Source organism: Oryctolagus cuniculus, chromosome 8 (assembly GCF_051225735.1).
Source record: "Oryctolagus cuniculus isolate XC-2025 breed Fujian yellow rabbit chromosome 8, ASM5122573v1, whole genome shotgun sequence".
NCBI lineage: Eukaryota > Metazoa > Chordata > Mammalia > Lagomorpha > Leporidae > Oryctolagus > Oryctolagus cuniculus.
The window spans coordinates 2,920,511-2,942,897 of NC_142874.1; the positions used below are offsets into that span (position 1 = coordinate 2,920,511).

Genomic DNA, 22,387 nt, shown 5'->3' on the forward strand with positions numbered 1-22,387 from the left:
AGACATAGTTATTGCCCAGAGACCCAGCTATACATTGTGCCCTATCTTAGAGTCAGAGAATTCTGAGCCACAGCATGCCATGCTCCCACATGGAGAGTGGGAGTGCAGAGGATCAATTCCACCCCACTACGCTGTTCTGTTGACAGAGAGAGCAAAGACGTTTCCAGAGCCAGCTGCCTGTGGGTGCTCCACTTAGAGTTTGAGCCCTGCAGCCTATATGTTGAGATGATGGGTCACCTCACAGTTCTACATGGGTGCCTAGGCCCTGCCAAACCTCCCAGCCAGAATCAAAGTCAATGAGGAATACACAGTTTTCTCTTTCATAAAATCCCTTGATCATACCCGTGCAGCTGCTACTGGGGTCAAATGGCACCTTCTCCCCACCAGTTGCCAGGTGCCCTTGTGGGGGCACGGGGAGAAAGAATTGCTCTTTTCTTTTGCTGGGTTAGACAGGTACCCTGCCCCCTGTTAGTGCTCCAGGCCAGAATGAAAGACAATGTGATCCTCAAGGTTCTCCCTCTGGCAGTATCACCAGTGGCACAGGCTGCCTCAGTCTCCTGTCACCCCACTCTCCAATGCAGACAAATCCCCCAGCTCTCAACTGCAGGAGTTGTGTGTGGAGTGTGCACTGGTCATTGTGTGTTGGCATCTTCCATGCTGATACATGGTCTCCCTCTTCCTTCTGCAGGATTTCCAGAGCAAATTTCTGACTATCCTCTGCAAATGCACTTCCTCTGCTTTTTATTGTTGCTGCTGCTGTTTTCCTCTCTTCTAAAGCAGTATGTCTTTTCCCTATTCAGTCACTTAAAATCTTCTTTAGTGTATCTATCTTAAACATTTTTTTAAAAGTATGTACTTGCCATGCTGAGAGAGAGAGACAGAGTGCTCTACTCCCCTTATAAATGCCTCAATGTCTGCCGAGGCTGGGGTAGATGACGGTTGAAGCCATGAGCTGGAGACTCAATCCAGGGTGATAGAAACCTAATTACTTGAGTCATCACCTGCTGTGTCCCAGAGTCTACATTGAAAGGAAGGTGGAACTGGGAGCCAGAGCTGAGACTCAAACCCAGTCACACCTATGTGAGACATTGGTCAAATAACTGGTGTCTTAACTTCTAGACTAGATACCTTCCATCTCTATATTTAATGAGTACAATGCACTAAATATACATGTATATATAAAATATACATATACAAATACACATAAATATTGTGAAATGAGGACTGCAATGAAGCTAATTAACCTAACATCTTCCATACTGAAAGATCTACTCCTTCATTTAGCAAATTCTAACACTATGATATTAGTAACTGTAATCAAAATCTAGGTTAAATCTCAGGAACTCATTCATTCTATTTAAATGAAACTTTGCATACTTTGGCCAACATCTCCCAATATCCTTAAACCCAAGCCTCTGGAAGCACCATTCTACTCTAGTTTCTACATGCTTGATATTTGTCATGTCTGATGTGATACATACTTGTTTTTCTGCATCTAGCTTACTTCACTTACTATAATGGGACATCTTTACGGAGTAGAGCATAAGAATTCATTATATGTAGACAATTTGTGATGATCAAATCAGGCTGGTTTACATTTCCAGTTCCCTAAATATATTTTATATTCTTTTGATTGATATTAAATACTTTCACAGGTTTGGAGTATAGTGCGATGTGTCAAATATGTATAGTGTACATATGGTCCAAATGAGGACCATTAACATTCCCCCTTCCTTATTATGATAAGTTTGGAGCCTTTGAGCTACTCCCTTCTATTTATTCTGTTTATTCCTCCTGGATATAATGGGTTATTGTAAACTCCTGGTCTTTCTTTTCCATGTGATGTATGCATATCCCTTGAGTCACTGGCTCCCCAGGTTCATGCTACCCAATGCCAATGGTAGGATCATTGATCAAGAGAGTCAGCGTGTGGTAGGCAATGATGTCTTACTATGATGCATAACGGATTTGTGACAGGGTGACAAGTACTTTTGTGTACAGGGTGTGTGCTGCTGCATTTAAACATACATTTTTAAGGCTCATGTTGATGATCGATTAAATCTAATAAAGGTCTGGTGCTGTGGCTCAACAGGCACCACCTGCAGCACCAGCACCTGGATTCTAGTCCCGGTTGGAGTGCCGGATTCTGTCCTGGTCACTCCTCTTCCTGTCCAGCTCTCTGCTGTGGCCTGGGAGTGCAGTGGAGGATGGCCCAAGTGCTTGGGCCCTGCACCCACATGGGAGACCAGGAGAGGCACCTGGCTCCTGGCTTTGGATCAGTGCAGTGCACCAGCCACAGCAGCCATTGAGGGGTGAGCCAACAGAAAAGGAAGACCTTTCTCTCGTCTCTCTCACTGTCCACTTTGCCTGTCAAAAAAAAAAAAAAAAACCTAATAGTGTCTCCCTTTGTCTTACCTATTTGGGCCAGGTACTGAAAAAGACTGGACTTAACAGAGGTTGATCTTTGCTTTCTGACATGGTGCCACACACCTCTCAGAATTTGTGAGTTGATGAGGATTACTGTTTGTGTGTTACAATGCTCATGATGCTGCCAAAGCCTGCAATTTGGTGTACCTATTGCTACTTGGATTGTGTGATAACAGAGATCAGCTTATAATTATGTACAGCATTTAGGATCTCTGTGGATCTAATAATTCTTGGCACGTAAGTGCTGGGACTCCCTTGCATGGTGGTGCTAGTTATGTCATGGTTCGAAGTTCACTGCAGTCAGAAGGATCAACAGGGGCACTTATTTGCCTCTCTCACTTGGGCCATCAAGGTCTTGGGCAATTTGTGTATGTATCATATCTGTCTGAGCTGTGGAAATGTAACTTATCTGTCAGACATTAGGCGGGGATAGGGTTGAATGAGTCCATTATATAAAGTTAATTACATAAAATGATCAGATTCTTCTCTATTTTGAGAAGTTAATCCTGAGCTGTGCATAGGAATGCATTGCCTGGGGAAAACACACACACACACTCATGCACACTTTTAAAAGCATACATGATCACTCATGAAAACTTCACAACATTGATGCACATAGACCCACACGATCTCTAAATGACACAGCTACTTCCAGGGCCTGCCTTAGATGCCCATAGCTCTGTGCTGGCCTATCTCTTCCTTTCACCACACCCGAGATCTTGTTATCCACCAGGAAGCTGGAATCAGATTGAATCACCAGAAGAGAACAGGCAGGAAGGTCCCACTCTCTCATCCCTTCAGCTTTTCCTCAACAACTGAGGGATTCCAGAACACGTACAGTTTTCACTGGATCTTGAGTCCATCTGTAATCAGAGAAAGAAAGTCAAGTCGCTATAGGACCACATTCTGTTTGCACAGGTCTCTTTTTCCCTTGCTTACTGTGGGAAACCTGATGCATGAGGCAGCTGCCCTCAGATAAAGCATAGATGACACTTGTGTGCAAGACATGACCTTTCACAGGTGACATTGCATGTCCATTTGGCTTGGCAAATACAAGATGCAGTTTTTTAAAAAGATTTTTTATTTTTTTTATTTATTTGAGAGAGCTACAGATGGTGTGAGAGAGAGACAGAGAGAAAGGTCTTCCTTCTGTTGGTTCACTCTCCAAGTGGCCACAATGGACAGAGCCGTGCTGATCTGAAGCCAGGAGCCAGATGCTTCTTCCTGGTCTCCCATGTGCATGTAGGGTCCCAAGCACTTGGTCCATCTTCTACTGCTTTCCCAGCCCACAGCAGAGAGCTGGACTGGAAGAGGAGCAGCCAAAGAATGAAAAACTGCTACTGAACAAATGCCCTGTACCATATAACTTGTAAATGATGCTGTCATTTTTGAAGACCATCTTGAATCGGGTCACAATTAACAACAGGCATGCACTTCATTTATCTCAAGAAAACTGAGGTAGTCATCTCCAATGTATGTAGTCAGATTTTCATATTTGAGAAAAAACTAATTGTAAACAAAAAACATTTCTGTCTCCAAAATAAAGGTACCAATACCTTCGCAAAGCATATGGCTTTCTCCTCCACCCTGTCTTTGGGAAGTTCTTGGAGAACACAGGGTAAATGTCAGTAAATTTGCGTTGTGGATGAGTTAGGAAGGGACACTTGCATGCAGTGGACATAGAACTAGGCTTTGTGGGGTGGTTGGTGAACAGTGAACAACATGAAAAGTTCTGTGCTGCACTCAGTGACAGAGCAAGAAAAAACCCAGCCCTGCACCCACAAATAATTCAGGAAGGTCAACTCATGCAGGCTCTGAACTGTTCTGGACCATCTGAACTTTGGGACCACCCTCATTGATGGATGAAAGAAGACCAAGAAGAGGGCTGGGAAATAAATAAGAAATGGAGTCTTGATTTCTTTCCCAAAGCAACCAAATCACTATGAAATAGTCAGTTTAAGATTTTTTTTTATTTGAAAGGCAGAGATAGGGAGAGAGGGGAAGAGGGAGAGAGAAAATCTTCTACCTGCTGGTTCACTCTCCAAATGGTTACAATGGCCAGGGTTAGGCCAAGTAAAACCAGGAGCCCTCAGCACAATCTGGGTCTCACATGTGAGTGGCAGGGTCCCAGCACTGGGACCATTCTCCACTGCTTTCTCAGGAACAGGAGCAGGGGGCAGGAACAGCAGCAGCTGGGACTCAAACTGGAGCTCTGATAGACAGAGGCTTTCCTCATCACATGAGAAGGCCCAAGCCAGGAACCTGGACTCCACCCACATCTCCCACACGGTGGCAGGGAACTACAGGCCGCTGCTTTCACAGGTGCATTAACAGGGAGCTGGACCAGAATCAAGGCAGTGGAGACTCGACTGGGCACTCTCATAGGAGATGCTGGAGTCACAGGTGTCAGCTTAACCTGCTGCACCACAGCAATGGCCAGAAACTGCCTGCTTCTATCGCTGTGTCTACAGTGAGGTAACAAATTCACTGCCCAAGACATAAAATGTCCATGTCTCATTTCTCTCCTCCCACACCCAGGAAGAGAAAGCAGCTTCTTCTCTTCTTCCTTCTTCTGCCACAGATCCTGCACCCCTGGCCCAGCAGGCAACTCTACTCACAGCTACTCCACTGCCTCTTGGTAACAGCTGATTCAAGAGGCACCACAGGCAAGCCCAGGGCCCTCCCTGCTCCCACCCCCACAACACAATTGCTCCAGAGCTGGCTTCCAAGCACTGAATTCAAGACATGGTCCACAACAAGAACTCAGCGAACACTGGAAATAACATCCAAAAGTGGACTAACATTAAGCCGGGAAAACTCGAAAGTGTCTGCAACCCAAGCAACAGACCCAGGGTGAAGACCCTTGACATGTGAAAAGTCCCTACCAATCAACAAGCAAATCAGAAAGAGAAATAAAATTACTGGGTTCGGAAGTATCAATGAATGCATAAAAATGCATTCTGGGGCCAGCGCTGTGGTGTAGTGGGCTAAGCTTCTGCCTGCAGCACCAGCATCCAATATCGGTGCCAGTTCTAGTCCCAGCTGCTCCTCTTCTGATCCAGCTCCCTGTTATGGTCTGGGAAAGCAGTAGAAGATGGCACCTATGTGGGAGACCCTGGAAGAAGCTCCTGGATCCTGGCTTCAGATTGGCACAGCCCCAGCTGCTACAGCCATTTGTGGAGTGAAAGAGCAGATGGAAGACCTTTCTCTGTCTCTCCCTCTCTGTAACTCCACCTCTCAAAGAAATAAATAAAATACTTTTTTTAAAAAAATGCAGTTGTGTTTCTACGGTCACCTCAGTAACAACACTATAACATTTACACACACCAGAGAGGCAAAAATTCTAAAAATCAATAACATCCAGCAGTGTCAGGATAGAAGAAATTATTTTCTTTTTTTCCTATTTTTTCAAATTAGACAAAGTAATATATGCTCATTTTCACTAGTCAAAAAATGCAAACTGTTAACGTATTTCAAAGAGACACATGCACTGATTTGTTTTCCTGATACCATACCACATAAATGTGTTTGTGATTCTGCAAGTGAACTATTTAAATACCTTGGAGAAATTTCAATGGCAGCAGAGAGATCAATCTCAAGCTTCCTCCAGCTGAATTCCTCCACACAGGTGTGCTCAAATGTATTCCACCAAGACTTGGCCAGAGGAATTTGCTTCCAGACTGCTTTCCCCAGTGTTAATACACAGCTGAGCATTCTGACACGTGGCTCTGTGGGATGGGTCCCTGGGAAGGGACTTGCTGAGGCCAAGGCAGCACAGCCCAGCAGGTTCCCACATCCTCACATTTCCAAGTTCTGCTGTTCTAGCCCTTCTCAGGTGAGGACTTGGAGGTTAGCGCTTGCCCTGGGGTCAGGTGATGGCTGAGCCCAATCCTCAGCTCTTCCCCCATGCTCGCCAGTGGGTGGACACTCTTGCCTTAGTGACTTCTGCCGAAGTGGTCATCAGGGAAAAGCAGCGAGTGGGGGGAAGGCTGAGACAAGGACATGAAGCCACCCCCTCCCCATTCACGATGTCATAAAAGTCCCTGTGTAGAACCAGGCAACTGAGCTTCCATGGTCACGGGGGTGCGGGGTGCAGCCCTCACAGGAGAGGCCACGTGCAGGAAATCTGATGTGTAATGTGCAGGCCTGGACCTGCCCCCAGCATCACACAAGAGAGGAGACGAGCGGGCCATGCAGACAAGCCCTGCCCTCCATTCGAGAAGAAACACCAGAAATGGCGAGAGGGGAGGGGATTGGCACTGTTGGCCCGAGACCATGCCCCCAGTGACCACCTGAGTCCTTGGGGACACCCTGGGGACAGCAGGCGTGGGGCCCACCTGGGGCGCCCCACTGAGCAGCAGCCTGGGGGGCAGGTTGTCCATGCAACCCTCGCCCGGTTGCTGTAATCCATGTGGCTGGGCTGTGGCACCATCCACTGCTGGTAGTACAGGGACTGCTCTGTGGACATCATGGTCTTGCTCAGTAGCGGGCAGAAGAAGCTGGCCCACATGACCAAGGGGGTGGGCAGCAGCGAGGCAGCCTTGGGCAGGCTGCTGCTGTCAGTGGCCAGGACCATGTCTGCAGGAGCTTGGGCAGGAAGACGATGGGCGGCGGCCGGCAAGCCTTGGCCAGGGAGCACTGTGGGGCCTGCAGGATGAGGGCGCTGCTGGTGGTGGCCATGTACAAGGAGTACGAGCCTGAGGAGGACGGCTGGCCAGATGAGGTGACCACCACGTGCAGGCTGCTCCACCCAGGGCTGTGTGTGCTGGCTGCGGGTGGGGGATCCTGGCTTACCTGGCTCCCCTGCTTCTCCCTGGGGACCCTGCCCTCCTCAGAAGGGCAGCTGGGCAGGGGTGAGCTGGCCTGCTCTCTCTGCAGGGGCCCCACAGGCAGAGCCCCAGGCTTGCCAATGAGCGTGGAAGCTGAGGAGAGAACACCGGTCAGGCGCGTCCCATGGGAACCTGTGCAGAGCCTATGCAAAGCCTGCCAGCTGCTCCCATGTCTACCCAACTCCCTGAGCTGTTTCTGGTGGCAGGAAGTGGCCCACTGGTCGGGGGCTTGGAGCCTGCTGGTCATGGCACCGGGACGGCCACCCAGCTCACGGCTACCCATGGGTCAAGTTAGCCAAGAAGAAGAAAGGCAGCCAAAGGCCCCCCCTGGGCCCTGCCTCAGGTCATGCAACAGGGTTTCCCAGCAGCCCCCAGCCAGCCCCTTGCACCCCAGGCTGGAGCTGCTGGAACTCCCAGAGCCCAGGCCCTGCACCCCTGCCCTTCAGCAGCTCCTCTGCCCAGGAAGCTCTCCTACTTGGGCCACTTCCTCCAGGGCCGGGCCAGGGGACACTTAGCGCAAGGGCCAGGGGAGGAGTTTTTGTTCACAGCCCTTCTCCTCTCTGCCAAATGCGGTTTTCGGCCTGAGGCCACAAGTCCTAGCAGCGAAGCCTCCCATGTCTATTCACCTGGACAGGGGACACCTCATCCTCACCCCTACTCCCAGCATAGGTGCTTCCCAAATCAGTAGCTTCACTGAGGACATGGCCACCACTCCCAAGATGGCCCTGGCCAGGGGCAGACCCCATGGTCCTCTCTGGGCCCACCCCCTCCCCAAAGCATCCAAGCCCTTGGCTCCCAAGTTCACTCCCGGTCTGCTCCCTGGAGGACCCATGTCTTCAGAGTCTCCCTCCTTTTTCAGGACCCCATGGAGCTACACCAGTGCCAGCGAAAAGCACCTCCCTGTGTCTTCATTCTTGGAAACCTCAGCCCTCACCCAGCTCGGACCCCTGCACGGGAACTCACAGGATGCTGTGGAGGACAGGGTGAGGACGCTGAGTCCTGGGAGCAGGGCCTTTCCATTGTCACCGTGCTTACTCACTCCCAGGTAGAGCCTGCTTCAAAGCATACAGGCACTGGAAAGGCGTGGGCAGCTGTGACCCTGCTGCACGCCCAGCCCTTCACACATCATCTCCTCTCCCCCTACCCACTGCTGGAGCATGGAGGTGGCAGAATGAGAGATGTGGAGGTGGCCATGGGTGCTTCCAGACCATAGGCTCCCACCCAGGCGGTGCAGCTCAGAGGAGGACCACGTGGTCAGCAGGTGGCGCTGCAGCCATCTCATCCCACTCCACAAAGGCCTTGCATTTTTCATGTGCTTGGCCTTCTTCTCATCCCCCTTGGCCACAGCCAAACACCTTCTGCCACTCTCATTTGTGTGGTCTATGGGAGACCCAGTGTTGGGCTGCAAGGGGCTGCAAAGGAGACCAGCCAGCCCGCACAAACTGCGGTCATGGACAGCACAATGGTGGCTCTGTTGGTGTAGGGGCAGAGAAAAGGGAGCCCCACACGGGAAGGAATGCAGCTAACAATAGTCTCAGCCTAGCCCTAGGAAACCTCAACGTCCTTCTCAGCCTCCAAGAGTTCTAGGGCGAGAAAGAACCCACGGGGACTTCCTACTCACCCCACCAAAACATGGGAGCAAAATGTGAATTGAGCGAGCGCTGCTCTGGAGGCTCCCAGCCCCACGACCACGTGGCAGGGACCCCAGGGGGACAGGTGGGCCTCACCTTCAGTCCCTGGCTCCTCCTCCTTGTTGTCTGTGCTGCTCAGCTTCTCCGTGTCACTCTCCAAGTCCTCACTCCTGGGCCCCTTGTCCAAGGGCAGCTCGCTGCTCACAAACTGGGCGGCCAGGCCCAGCTCCTGCTCCAAAGCCATTCTTGCCAAGCATGAGGAGTTGATCTGGTGCAGAGACCAAGGAGGCAGGCACAGCCTTAGGGAGTGCCCTGTGCAGAGCAGGCACCCAGTGGCTGGGGACCGCTGACCTCCTCCTTGTGATGGCAGGACCAGTGCCCATGGGAAGACAACCATGCTTCTGTGAGCCTTCACAGCAATGCCAGCTTGCCGGCAAGGCTCTGGGGTGCCTGCTGCATTTCCAACTTGGCTGCATGTGATTGAAAGAGCAATGATTTTACGGTCAGGCAACACAGGGCTGGAATCCAGCTCGGCCACATCCACATGACAGAACCTTCTATAACTATGCAAGTTCTTTGAGGCTTTGATTTTAAAAGATCTGCTTATTTACTTGAAAGGCAGAGTTTCAGAGAGAGAGGGAGAGAGATATCTTCCATCTTCTGGCTCATTCCCCAGAATGGCCACAGTGGCCAGAGTTGGGCCAGTCCAAAGCCAAGAGCCTGGAACTCCATCCAGGTCTCCAACGTGGGTGCAGGGAGTTCAGCAGCAGCCCCACCCCTAACCCACAGGTGCCTTTCTGAGAAGTGGGAAAAAGCTGCTTGTGCTTCTGATGAATATCACTGCCATCTGCTGGAAGCTCCTAAGAATTACACCACCTACCATGACCATAGCTGACAGTGAAGGGCGCCACCTGGAGCCAGGCCGTGGTAACACAAGGACTCCCTGAGCTGGTCCACCCCACTGAGGAAGAGGATGCAAGGCAGGCCCTCCAATTCCAGGTAGGTCTGGGCTCTCCATGCTGCATCCTCGATGTTCTGCCACATCTGCAGATAGTTAGAAAGAGATGAGGTCCAGAGGCTCCTTCCTCCCCCCAGACCCAGCTACCCAGGACCCGCATGTTCTCTGAATGATTTAAAGCCCTCACCATGCAGCACTCTGCACTGCAGACAAGCACGCCGTCCACTTTGTTTCCCATTAGGTGTGAGCGTCCTATCCCTTTCTGTACTTTATTCATTAATTTTAGAGGCAGGGAGGCAGAAGAGGGGGTTAGGATGGGGGAAGATAAAGAGTGTGCTCCCCCACCCACCAGTTCCCTCACCAAACACCTACAATGGTGGGGGCTGGGCTGGGCCAGGCAGAAGCTCAATTGAGGTCTCCCACGTGGGTGGCAGAAACCCAGTCAGTTGAGCTCTCACCACGGCCAGGTACTCCAATGTGGGATACAAGCACCAACCACTAGGTTAGACGCCCAGTCATGCCCTATTCTTGAACATGCTAACTGGGCAGTCTGAGAGTGTCCATTCACAGTTCTCTGGGAGGGAGGACCTGTGGGTTCTGTCCTATGGCTCACTGTTCTGTCATGTGCTACTCACTTGTTCATTCAACACCTGCTCCCTAACCTCTACATTCTCTCCAGGCCTAGTGACAACTCTGATGGGTAAGGAATTGTGCTAGGCTTCCAGGCAAGCCATGAGGGCTAGTCTTTGTCCCCAGTGCCTGGAGGAGGGGTGGGGACTGCAGGGACCTGGGCCCAGCCCCAGCAGTGGGGGAGGGTGTCCTTGTGAAAGGGGAAATGACATTGAGCTGGGTCCCGCAGCAGAAGGAGAAATGCACCCCAGGATGCAGGAAAAGCTGGGACAACCCTAGGGGTGTGAGAAAGGTGGCCCCGAGTCCAGGGAAGCAGCATGAAGAGCTGCACAGTGGAGAAGTGGCCCTGGGCCGGAGAGGTGGTGGGGTCCCAGGAGACCAGCAGGCATCCGTGGCGCCCACCACTAGCTGCTTTACAAAGTGCTTGCTCACCATGATGCCCTTGCTGGGGGTGCCCTGGATGATCCGGAAGTACTCCTGCAGTGCCAGGCACGCACACACATGGGCCAGGGACTCCTAGGCCATGGTGGCCAGCAGCGCACAGGGCACGTGCATCAGCACCATGAGCCCGTGTCCACAGGGGAATTGTGCAGAAGCACGCAGCAGGTGCTGTGTGATCTCCAGCTTCTCCACTGACACATGGTTCCTCCTCTGCGGCAGGCCGCTCCCGGCCATCAGCACAGCTGCCTAGTGCTGCAGAACAAAGGTCTGGATCACCACACTGTGCAGCTGGGGAATCAGACACATGGATGTGGTGTCCCTTTGTGCTTCCCAGCCCCTGGTGCCCCGAAGCGGCATACTCAGAACGTGCAGTGAGCAAATGGATGGAGGAAGGAAGGGCCTGTGCAGCTCTCAATGGCTTCCGGAAGGCTCCCCAAGGAGGCAGGTGAAGCTCCCAGGGCTCCCCCTAGCATCAGGAGAGCCTGCAGCCACCAACAGGCAGAGGCAGCCCCTGCCCCTCAGACCCAGGGCCCATCTTCCACACACTGCTTTGTTTCCATTACAGGAGTCACGTTTAACAGATGAGTCTTAGAACACATGAAGTCAAGCTGACAGTTACCATGCATCCCCACAGAGCTGGTGGTTCCAGGAACAGCTATGACCCACACATCAGGAACAGGCCCCAGGTCCCGCTGGAAAAACCCAGGTCCTCCTGGGTCACTGTGTGCCTCCAAGGAGCATACAAATATATGTGCTCCATTTTTTTTTGAAAAGATTTATTATTTATCTGGAAGGCAGAATTACAAATAGAGGGATAAGGAGACACACACACACACACACGCACACACACAGATCTTCTATCCACTGGTTTACTCCCCAAATGGCTGCAATGGCCAGGGCTGGGCCAGACCAAAGCCAGGAGCCAGGAGCCAGGAGCTTCTTCCGGGCCTCCCACGTGGGTGCAGGGGCCCAAGCACTTCTGCCATCTTCCACTGCCTTCCCAGGCCATTATCATGGAGCTGGACCAAAAGTGGAGCAGCCAGGTCTGGAACCCATGCCTATATGGGATGCTGGCATCACAGATGGTGGCTTAACTTGCTATGCCACAGTGGCGGACCCAGACATCCAGTTTCCAAACAGTGCCCTTGTGAGTTCCTGTAGCTGGAGTGAGTCCCCCTGAACCTGTAAAGCTAGGAATCATGCAGTAGCCAGGCACTTGTATGTGCTCTTGCGGCAGCCAGCTGACGCCTGGATGACACTTCTGCTCCCTCCTCTTCTTCATTCTTCCCTGAGCAGGGCAGCTGCTTTGGGGTTTTTTTTTGGGGGGGGGGTTGTAAACTGGAAGCCTGGCCTAGTGGACTTGCCAGGACTTAGCACGGTTCCAGGAGGGCATAAGTGGTTCATGGGGTCTGGCACAAAGGGGACTCAGTGGCCCAGGGACTTCTTACCCTGCCCCTGGTGCCCAGGCAGATGGCATGGAGGGAGGGAAGGACAGAGGGGGTGGGTTAACTCTCTTCTGCTCAAGGGCAAGCTGAGACTTCCACTTCTGGCCATAACAGAGTTGCAGGGATCAGGTTTATCCTCCCAGGGGGTGGAACAATGGTGTGGCAAGACCTTGGTTATCCAAGCCTCCAGCCCCTGCCTGCTCAGGAAGGGAGAACCAAGGCAGAGCCCAGGGGTCTCCCCGAGTTGAGCTGAGATGTCAGATTCCAGGGAAACCAAGGCAGCTGCGTGGCACAGCCAGAGTGCCAAGGAGGAGAGAGCTGCGTAGACAAGGAGAGCTCCAGAGATCTGCAGCGCCCACCTCCTCGAGTCTTCAGCTGAGCTGTGGTTAGCACTGGTAGGTGAGGAGGCTGCCCAAGGCAAGGAAAGGATGTGCTGCTGTGAGCCCCTGGGATTGGAGGCAGTCCCTCTTCCCTCCTGAGATGTGGAAGACCTCAGAGGCAGGGGACACTGCCTGCTGCTCTGCTCCTGCCTGGCAATGTTCAGCAGCAAGGATTGAACTGTTCCAAGCATCTTCACTGTATTCCAGGAAGAAAAACCAAAACTCACTATTTCTAAGAATACCAACATATGTAACACCCAATAAGGTAAACTTCACAATGACTAGCACCCTCTCAAAAATGATCAGATAAAAAAAGCAACAGAAAAAACAAGCCTAAGGAAGAGGAGGCAAGCCAGTCAACAGAAACCAACCCAGAAATGCTACAGGTGAATCAGCAGACAGGAAACCTAACACAAGCACCCTGCCTGCATTCTGTATTCAAATAACTAGAGGAAAAATGGAACGTGCTAAGTGGAGATGTCTTTAAAAAAACAAATTACAGAGGTGAAAGCTATTTCTAAATAGGACCCTGAGTTCTCCCCAGGAGCCTTTGTCTCTGTCCATGGTCTCACCCTGCCAGCCACAATAAGCTGGCTCAGGAATGGGAACCTGACCCAACAAGGGCCAACAACATGTTTCCAGGATTATTCCCCCTGAAGAAGTCAAAGACTGTGAGGTCCACTGACAACCACAGGCAATGCTTTTCAGCCCCTGGACGATGCCCATGGGTAGCTATGTATAGTAAAGCCAGCCCAGAGACAGCCAAGGCAGGATGGCACTGTTGTGACAATGGGTGAACACCTAACACAACTACTCTCAGAACCATCAGTGGCTCTGCTTAGCCTTTTACTTCATGAGCCAATACATCCCTGTTCTTCCTAAAGAGTTCAAGCTTGGTGGTAGGGTGGGGGCAGCACTGCAGCATAGCAGGTTAAGCCTCCACCTGCAGGGCCAGCATCCCATATGGATGCCAGTTCCAGTCCCAACTGCTCCACTTCTGATCCAGCTCCCTGCTAATGCACCTGGGAAAGCAGCAGAAGATGGCCCAGGTGCTTGGGCCTCTGTACCTGCATGGGAGACCTGGAAGAAGCTCCTGGCTCCTGGCTTGAACCTGGTCCAGCCCTGGTTGTTTCAGCGATTTGGAGAGTGAAACATTGGATGGAAGCTCTCTCTCTGTAATTCTGCCTTTCAAATAAATAACTAAATATTTTTTAAAAATTAATATACTTGAAAACAGCAGCAGAAACCAAACTGACTGAGGAAAAAAATGAAATGGAGGCAGGGATCCAGCTTCAAGCAGCCTGATCCTTGTGTGATTGTTTTCCTCTCTGATAGAGGTGGGTGGGAGACAGAAAGGCTGAACTTTTGAAGAAAGGCTGAACTTGCTCAGATGTGATGAAAACTCAAGCACAAGAAAGATGAAGAGAATTATGCCCAACCATGCTGAGCTTGTATGGCTTTAAATGAGTGAGTGTTTTAAAAGCTTCCAAGCCACCAGCAGGGACAGGGGAGACAGCAGAGAGACAGCAGGGATGATGTTTCTGGACTGAAATGACGCAAGACAGAAGACAGCAAAATAGCATCTCTAACGTACTAACAGAAAAAGTCGGTCCAGCACTTAAGAGGCCATCCAGGGAAAATCGCTCTTGAGGATGAGGCAAAGACAGACTTTTTCTGACATACAAAAGCTGAACAAATTCATCACTAGCTGATCTGCTCTATAAGGAATGTTAAATGAAGTCCTTAAAACAAGGAGGAGACTGAGCTGTGGTGTAGCGTCAAGTCTCTGCCGGTGACACTGACATCCAGTGACACCAGAAGATAGCCCAGGTGTTTGGGCCCCTGCTACCCAAGTGGAAGACCTGGAAGAAGCTCCTCGCAGCCATCTGGAGATTTAACCAGTGATGTAAGTCCTCTCTGACTTTCAAATAAATTAAATCATTTTTTACAAATGTGCAAAATGGAATTAAAAGACCAGGTTTTTTGGTGCAAAAAAGAAAATGAAATCCACTCACACTTTCTTCCCACTACCTATTCTTTTTAAACGTTTCAAAGTCTCCTCAAATGCATGGACTCTAGAGTTTACTTTGGTACAAAAAGAATTTATCTTTTAATTCCATTTTCCACAAAATTTTGAACACTCTCATAAGCTGCTGAAAGAATCTTAAACATGACCTGAGGGCACAGTGTGGTTAGATGTAAACCATACATGTAAGGCAGCCATGAGAGAGTGCAGCAGTTTGTATCAGGTAGTATAAATAATCTAGAGATAATTTAAAGTATACTTGAGAATGTGCATAGGTTTTATGCAAATACTGTACAATTTTCCATAAGGACTTGAGCATACATGGATTTTGATAATTGCTGAGGTTCTGGAAACACCCCCTCATGGACATGGTTGGATGACTGTATTTATCTTACAAAAATAGTATCATATTATCTCCAAAATTTTGTGTCTGTGAGTGTGCATGCCTAAATAATATCATGGTGTTCTTTGCACATTTTTTAAGAAAACTTTTATTTAATAAATATAAATTTTGAGGGGCGGTTCCAAGATGGCACACTATGGAGGGAGCTTACTGATCTAGTCCAGGAGAAGATACTTTAATAAAAGTGGAGATAGTGTAGTTTCAGGGAAGAGTTAGGGTAAAAATGGCAGAGGAAACTCCTCCATAATTGGAGGGACAGAGTGTACCTATGTGGAAAGTGTGAGCGTCCACAGCTCAGGACTCCAGCAGCTGAGAGCCTCCGCACCAGTGCTGAAAAGTGAGGTGAGACAAGACCACAGTAGTCCAAGACAATGGCAGAAAAGTGGCAGGAAGTGCCTAGAGGGAACGAAGCTTGAAGCCCCGTGGGAGAAAGTACACCAGCCTAACTATAAAAGGGAAGGTACAAACACAATTCTCTCTCTCCTGTCACCTTACAAAGGCCCAATCACCTTACAAATGCATATGGGCCAATAGAGCAGGCATCATTTTGGACATATACAGCAGCTGTGCCAGCTTGTTGTCTGAGCCCAGCAATCAGCCAAGCAGAGAAACCTGACTCTGGTGGGGAGTAATAGCAGGCAAATATGACCTGGGGATTGTGTGGAGCTTCTGAACTGGGACTGTGAAAAAAAAAATTGAGAGTGTGTGGGAGAACTCACAGTGTGGCTGAGACTTTGAGTAGTCTCAGTGGGAGATGCCACAAGCTTGGGTAGTCCTGGCTACCTGGTGAGAGACAGTGCTGGGGAATCTGATCTTACACTGAGGACTACACAGACCCTTTGTATGGTCCTTGGGACAGAGAAGATGGATATTAGATCCACTGGGGCTAGCCCTCACGTACTGGTCACCATCAAGAAGAAGAGCTCAGCTGAGAAGAATTACTTCCCTTGTAATTCAAAATAAAAGAGAGAGAGAGAGAGAGAGAGAGAGAGAGAGGGATGGAGGGATTTACAGTGACAAACCTGGATGTGTCACATTAGGCATGCCCTTAACCCTGAAGAACTGAACAAGCTCTATGGCCAGACCCACCACAAGCCTTTAGAGATTACTGAAAGCAGACAGTACACTTATCTACAGAGTCACAGTACAATGAAAAAAGCAGCCACAGCAGAAAAAAAAGGAGAAGAAACCAATGATTATCTCCACAAATGCCGAACAACGAACACAACAACCCAACAAACAAGAATAAGGAAGACAACATGACACTCCCAAAAGAATGTAGCAATTCAATACAAGATTATGAAGATGATGAGATAGAAGAAATGCAAGAAATGAAACTCAAAAATTTATGATAAGAATACTTAAAAGTAATCAAAAACAAATCCACAAACTACTGAAATTCATGCAGGACAGGAAAGAAAATCTCTCTCATGAAAATGACATCTTAAAGAGGAATCGAAATGAAGAATTCAATAGCACATGAGATTGAAATATTGAAGATAAATCAATGTGAAATGAAAATTCAATAGAACAAATAAAAAAAGCAGTTGAGAGCCCTAAAAACAGAATCAGAGAGGCAGAATAGACAATATCGAACTTAGAAGACAGGGTACAGGAAAGTATACAGCCAAATCAAAGAAAAGAAGAGGAAATTAGAAATCTAAAAACTATTGTGAGGAATCTACAGAATACTATTAAAAAAGCCAACATTCGAGTTCTAGAAGTTCCCTGAAGTCATGGAGTGAGAGATAGGATTAGAAGGCCTTTTTAGTGAGATACTAGCAGAAAACTTCTGGGCTTGGAGAAAGAAAGAGATGTCCAAGTACAAGAAGAATACAGAACTCCTAATAGGCATGACCAGAAAAGATCCTTGTCACTACACATGGTAATCAAACTCACCACAGTGAAACACAAAGAGCGCAAGAGAGTAATGCAAGATTACTCTCAGAGGATCTCCAATTAGACTCACAGCAGACTTATCAGAAACCCTACAGGCTAGGTGGGACTGCAAGATATAGTCCAAGTACTAAGAGAAAAAAACTGACATTCCAGAATATTATATCCTGCAAAGCTCTCATTTGTGAATGAAGATGAAATAAAGACCTTTCACAGCAAACAGAAATTGAAAGAATTTGTCACTACTTGTCCAGCCCTGCAAAAGATGCTTACAGATGTGTTACATACAGAAATACAGAAAGACAGCCATCAAAGTAAAGGAAGAAAATCTCTCAGTAAAACATCACAGGAAGTCAAAGTATATATTAGAAATATTGTTGGGAATTTGGCAGGGCAAAGTGACTACTTATCAATAGTCACACTGAATGTAAATAGCCTCAACTCTCCAGTTAAAAGACACAGACTGGCTGAATGGAATAAAAAACAAAACCCATCTATTTGCTACTTGCAAGAAACACATCTTTCCACAAAGGTGCACGCAGACTGAAAGTGAAAGGTTAGAAGAAGATATTCCATGCCAACAAAAACCAAAAAAAAAAAAAAAATAGCTGGCATAGCCATCTTAATATCAGACAAAATAGACTTAAAAACAAAAACTGTTAAAAGACACAAGGAGGGGCACTATATAACTTAAGTATGGAGGCCTTTATTAATCCAGGCTGATAAAACAATTTTTTTTTATATTCTCTTTACTCATTTACTTCAAGGCAAATTATTAAGAATATCAATTTTTACCACACCCCCAAAGTGTATTTCATGTGCCTGGCCAGTAGGAAAAGAACAGTTTTTTTAAAAAAAATATTTATTTATTTATTTCAAAGTCAAAGGAGAGAGAGGAGGTAAGGGAGAGAGAGACTGATTTCCATCCATTGGTTACTTCCCAAATTACTGCAACAGCTAGCACTGGGCCAGGCTGAAGCCAGAAAGTTTTTCCAGATCTCCCACATTAGTGGCAGGAGCCAAATACTTGCACCATTTTCTGATGCTTTTCCCGGGCTATTAGCATGGAGCTGGGTAGTAAATGGAGCAGTTAGAAATTAAACCAGTGTCCACAGGGGATACTGGCATAATGAGTGGTGGTTTAACCCGCTATACCACAAAACCAGCTCCAGAAAACAACAATTTAATATTCTTCCATGAGATCCTTAACCTCATTTTTCATTGAAGTTGAAGGAAATTTACCATTTTTCACCAGAGCTTGAAGAGCTCTGTATGGTATTTCTGAGCCACAGTTTTTATCAAAAGAAAACTAGATCTCTGTGGATTTGGAATCTACAACTTGCACCTTTGGTTTTCTATAAAAAAAAGTATTAAACAGTACCTACACACAAAACTTTAGGCTCAAAAATGCCTAAATCTCTGGTGATTGAGTCTTTCATCTATCCAGGAACTTCCCCAGACCATTGTAGTTAGAAGAAGAGAACAGGGGAGATGCAAGCTGGCTGACTAGAGAAAAGCTGTGCTGATTCAGACCACAGGAAAGTAACAGAATAAAAAGGGAACTGCATTCCCAGGGCACAGTTAGAGAGAAGTTTGCTGTGGAAATTCTACAGAAAGAAGAGACATACCATAGAGCAGCAGAGATGGCACAATCACATAATAGGGAGCAGAACACTGCCAGTGACTCCTGCAGCCAGTGGGGGTCAGGAAAACCACTTTCCAGAAGCAAGGTGAGAGGAACTGTGGCAACCCATGTCACTGGTGATACTGCCTTTGGGAGAGATTCAGAGACCCCACTGACTTTGAGTTTGGACTGGAGCATGAATGGGGGAAGGGAGTGTGCCTGCAAAACCCCATGAAGGGAGAGCACATTGCTTTCCTCACATTGCCCCACAAGGATGCTCAGTAACTAGCGAGGATGTAGTACCATCTTCATAAGGTGAGTAGACTGTTGCAGCCCACATGCACTTGCAGGATTTTATAGGAAGGATAAATCTGTGGCCCCCACTGAATGTCATTGTGTTCTGAATGGATGCTGTGGGTGGAGCACCCACTTAGGACTGTAAATTGCCCCCCTCTCCTCGCTCAGTCAAGGTGCCTAGACTCAACGTGGCAAGGCATAGCACCAACCACCTTCTATTAGGCATTCAGATGGATTTAGAAAAACTGTGGCTCTCTCCATGCATGGGATAGACTCGAGCTGAGAGTGGTTCACCTACTCTCTGTTACTGCAGGAACACACTCTTTTTGACTGTGAGAATTCTGTGACTGTGCAAAAGGGTGTGGAGTGTGGAAAGATCTTAATACAATCACCGTATCTGGCTTCAGAGGCCCAGAGTTCCCTGAGTGCCTGGAGTGGGTCATGACAGAGGTCCTGCACTCACACTGGGGAGACCACAGATCCTTATGTAGTTCAAGCACCTGCTTGGGTGGGTACAAAGACACTGAGGACTCATCCTGGAGAGTTTGTTAATATTGACAAATAGGGGCTGAGATTGTGTGCACACCAGGCAACGTGATCATAACCCTACCCCTCCTTACAGTACAAGAGATCCACCATTCCTAATTTGAGAGACACACTGGGCAGTTGCTCCAACCTCAAGCACTGCCTGGAGTTCCCTGGCCATTCCCAGCTCACACCACTGGATATGTGAAGGAGCAGACATTCCACTAAATCATAGAGGCATATGTCAAAGATAAAAGCCCTCAGAGGAGAAATCCAAGTGTTTCCACAAATGCCTAAAAATGAATGTAGAAACATAAAAATGATGAACAAGGAAGAAAACATGACTCACATAATATTTCACTATTAGAATGTGAAGAGGAAGAGGTTAATGAAATGCCAGAAAGGGAGTTCAAAACAATAGTCACAAATTACTCAAAACACAGAGAAACAAATATATTAGTTGAAGAAATCCATACCTGACATCAGTTAGAAACTAGGGTAGCATAGAGAGATACTGAAGAGAAATCAAACTGAAATATTAGAAACAAAGAATTCAATATGTTAACCAAAAAATTCAGTGGAAAGCACTAACAACAGACTTGTTGAGCCAGAAGATTGAAAAGCTGAGCTAGAACACAAATCCTTAGAAATAGCTCAGAGAAAACAAACAGAAAAGATTACAAAAACTGAAGATAATGTTTTAGACTTACGGGATACTATCAATCAAACATACATATTTGGCTGAAGAGTTCCTGAAGGTATGCCCTTGATTAGAAGGCCTATTCAATACAATAACAGCACAACAATTCCCTCATTTGGAGAAAGACAGGGGCATCCAAGTACAGGCAGCACACAGAATTCCTGAAAACAATTATCAGAAAATATTTTAACACAGCACATTGTAGTCAGATTTGCAAAAGTAAAACATAAGAAAAAGGTTCTAAAAGGTGCAGAAGAAAAACACTACATTACATTGAAAGAATCTCCAATTAGCCTGACAGCTAATTTTTCCTCAGAAAAGTAAAGCAACCACATGCAGTGCCAGCATCACGTATGGGCACCAGTTTGAGTCCCGGCTGCTCCACTTCTGATCCACCTCTCTGCTATGGCCTAGGAAAGCAGTGGAAGATGGCCCAAGTCCTTGGGGCCCTACATCCAAATAGAATTTGAGAACCAGAAGAAGTTCCTGGCTCCTGGCTATAGATCGGTGCTGCTCCAGCCACTGCAGCCATCTGGGAAGTGAACCAGCAGATGGAAGACCTCTCTCTCTCTCTGCCTTTCCTTCTCTTTCTGTGTAACTCTGACTTTCCAATAAATAAATAAATCTTAAAAAAAAAAAAACCACACACAGCGAGGTTTCACTTCACACCACTAGGAATAGCTTTCATCCAAAATCAAGGAATAACAAATGTTACCTAGAATGTGGTAAATAGGGTACCCTAATACACTGTGACTGGAAATGCAAATTATTAGAACATAGGATGCTTGGGGCTGACACTGTGTCATCATAGGTAAAGCTTCCACCTGCAGTGTCAGCATCTCATATGGGTGCCAGTTTGAGTCAAGGTTGCTCCACTTCTTTTTTTATTTACAGGCAGAGTGGACACAGAGAGAGAGACAGAGAGAAAGGTCTTCCTTTTGCCATTGGTTCACCCTCCAATGGCCGCCGTGGCTGGCATGCTGTGGCCTGTGCACCACCCTGATCCAAAGGCAGGAGCCAGGTGCTTATCCTGGTCTCCCATGAGGTGCAGGACTCAAGGACTTGGGCCATCCTCCACTGCACTCCCGGGCCACAGCAGAGAGCTGGCCTGGAAGAGGGGCAACCGGGACAGAATCTGGCACCCCAACTGGGACTAGAACCCGGTGTGCCAGTGCCGTAAGGTGGAGGATTAGCCTAGTGAGCCACGGCACTGGTGCTCCACTTCTGATCGAACTCTGCTATGACCTGGGAAATCAGTGGAGGATGGCCCAGATTCTTGGGCCCCTGCACCCACATGGGGGGCCTGGAAAGATGCCCCTGGCTCCTTGCTTCAGCCATTATGGCCATTTGCAGAGTGGACCAGCAGATGGAAGACTTCTCTGTTTCTGTCTTTCTGTGGCTCTGCCTTTCAAGGAAATAAATCAGTAATTTAACTTTGTGTATCTGTGTGGGTACAAACTGTTGACATCTTTACTTAGTATATACTAAGTTGATCTTCTGTATATAAAGATAATTGAAAATGAATCTTGATGAAGAATGGGATGGGAGAGGGAGTTGGAGATGAGATGGCTGTGGGTGGGAGGGAGGTTATGGAGCGAAAAGCCGCTATAATTCAGAAGTTGTACTTTGGAAATTTATATTTAGTAAATAAAAGTTGAAAAAAATAATTTAAAAAAATACAGTATGGCAATTCCTCAGAAATCTGAAAACAGATTTACCATCTGACCCAGCCATTCCACTCCTGAGAATTTACCCAAAGGAAGTGATATCCACATAAGAAAGTATTATCTGTATCTCCATGTCTCTAGCAGATCAACTAAAAATAGCCAAGATAAAGAATCAACTACATATCCATCACATGAAGACTGGATAAAGAAATTTTGGGTATATATACATGATGGACTACTACTTAACCATAAAAAATAGGATGAAATCCTGTTTTTCACAACAAAATGTATGCAGAGACTATTAGGCTCAGTGAAATAACCCAGTCCCAAAATGATAAATATGTTTTCTTGATTGGTGGGAATGGGTATGATGGAAACTGACATTTTAATAATTGATTATTGCTTATAGATTGGCCTTGAGGAACAGTGCTTTTTTCTACTTACTACTTGTTGATTTCTGTATTTAACAGAGAATTAAGTTTGTGTTTATAAAAAAAATTAAAAGTGT

The 22,387-nt window shown here is 47.6% G+C and overlaps 1 protein-coding gene across 1 annotated transcript in view; it reads right to left on the reverse strand.

Annotated features, from left to right (window-relative positions):
* Positions 1-2,902: 2,902 nt before the first annotated feature.
* The window catches only part of LOC149124798 (uncharacterized), a 42,281-nt gene continuing 22,796 nt past the window's right edge, over positions 2,903-22,387 (reverse strand). The window contains exons 3-5 of the mRNA XM_089303080.1: positions 9,768-9,931; positions 8,984-9,357; positions 2,903-3,290 (exon numbers count right to left, since the gene is read on the reverse strand). Of these exons, the coding sequence (XP_089159206.1) occupies positions 3,271-3,290; positions 8,984-9,357; positions 9,768-9,931 (558 nt within the window). The 3' untranslated portion in view covers positions 2,903-3,270. The remainder of the gene's footprint in view (positions 3,291-8,983; positions 9,358-9,767; positions 9,932-22,387) is intronic.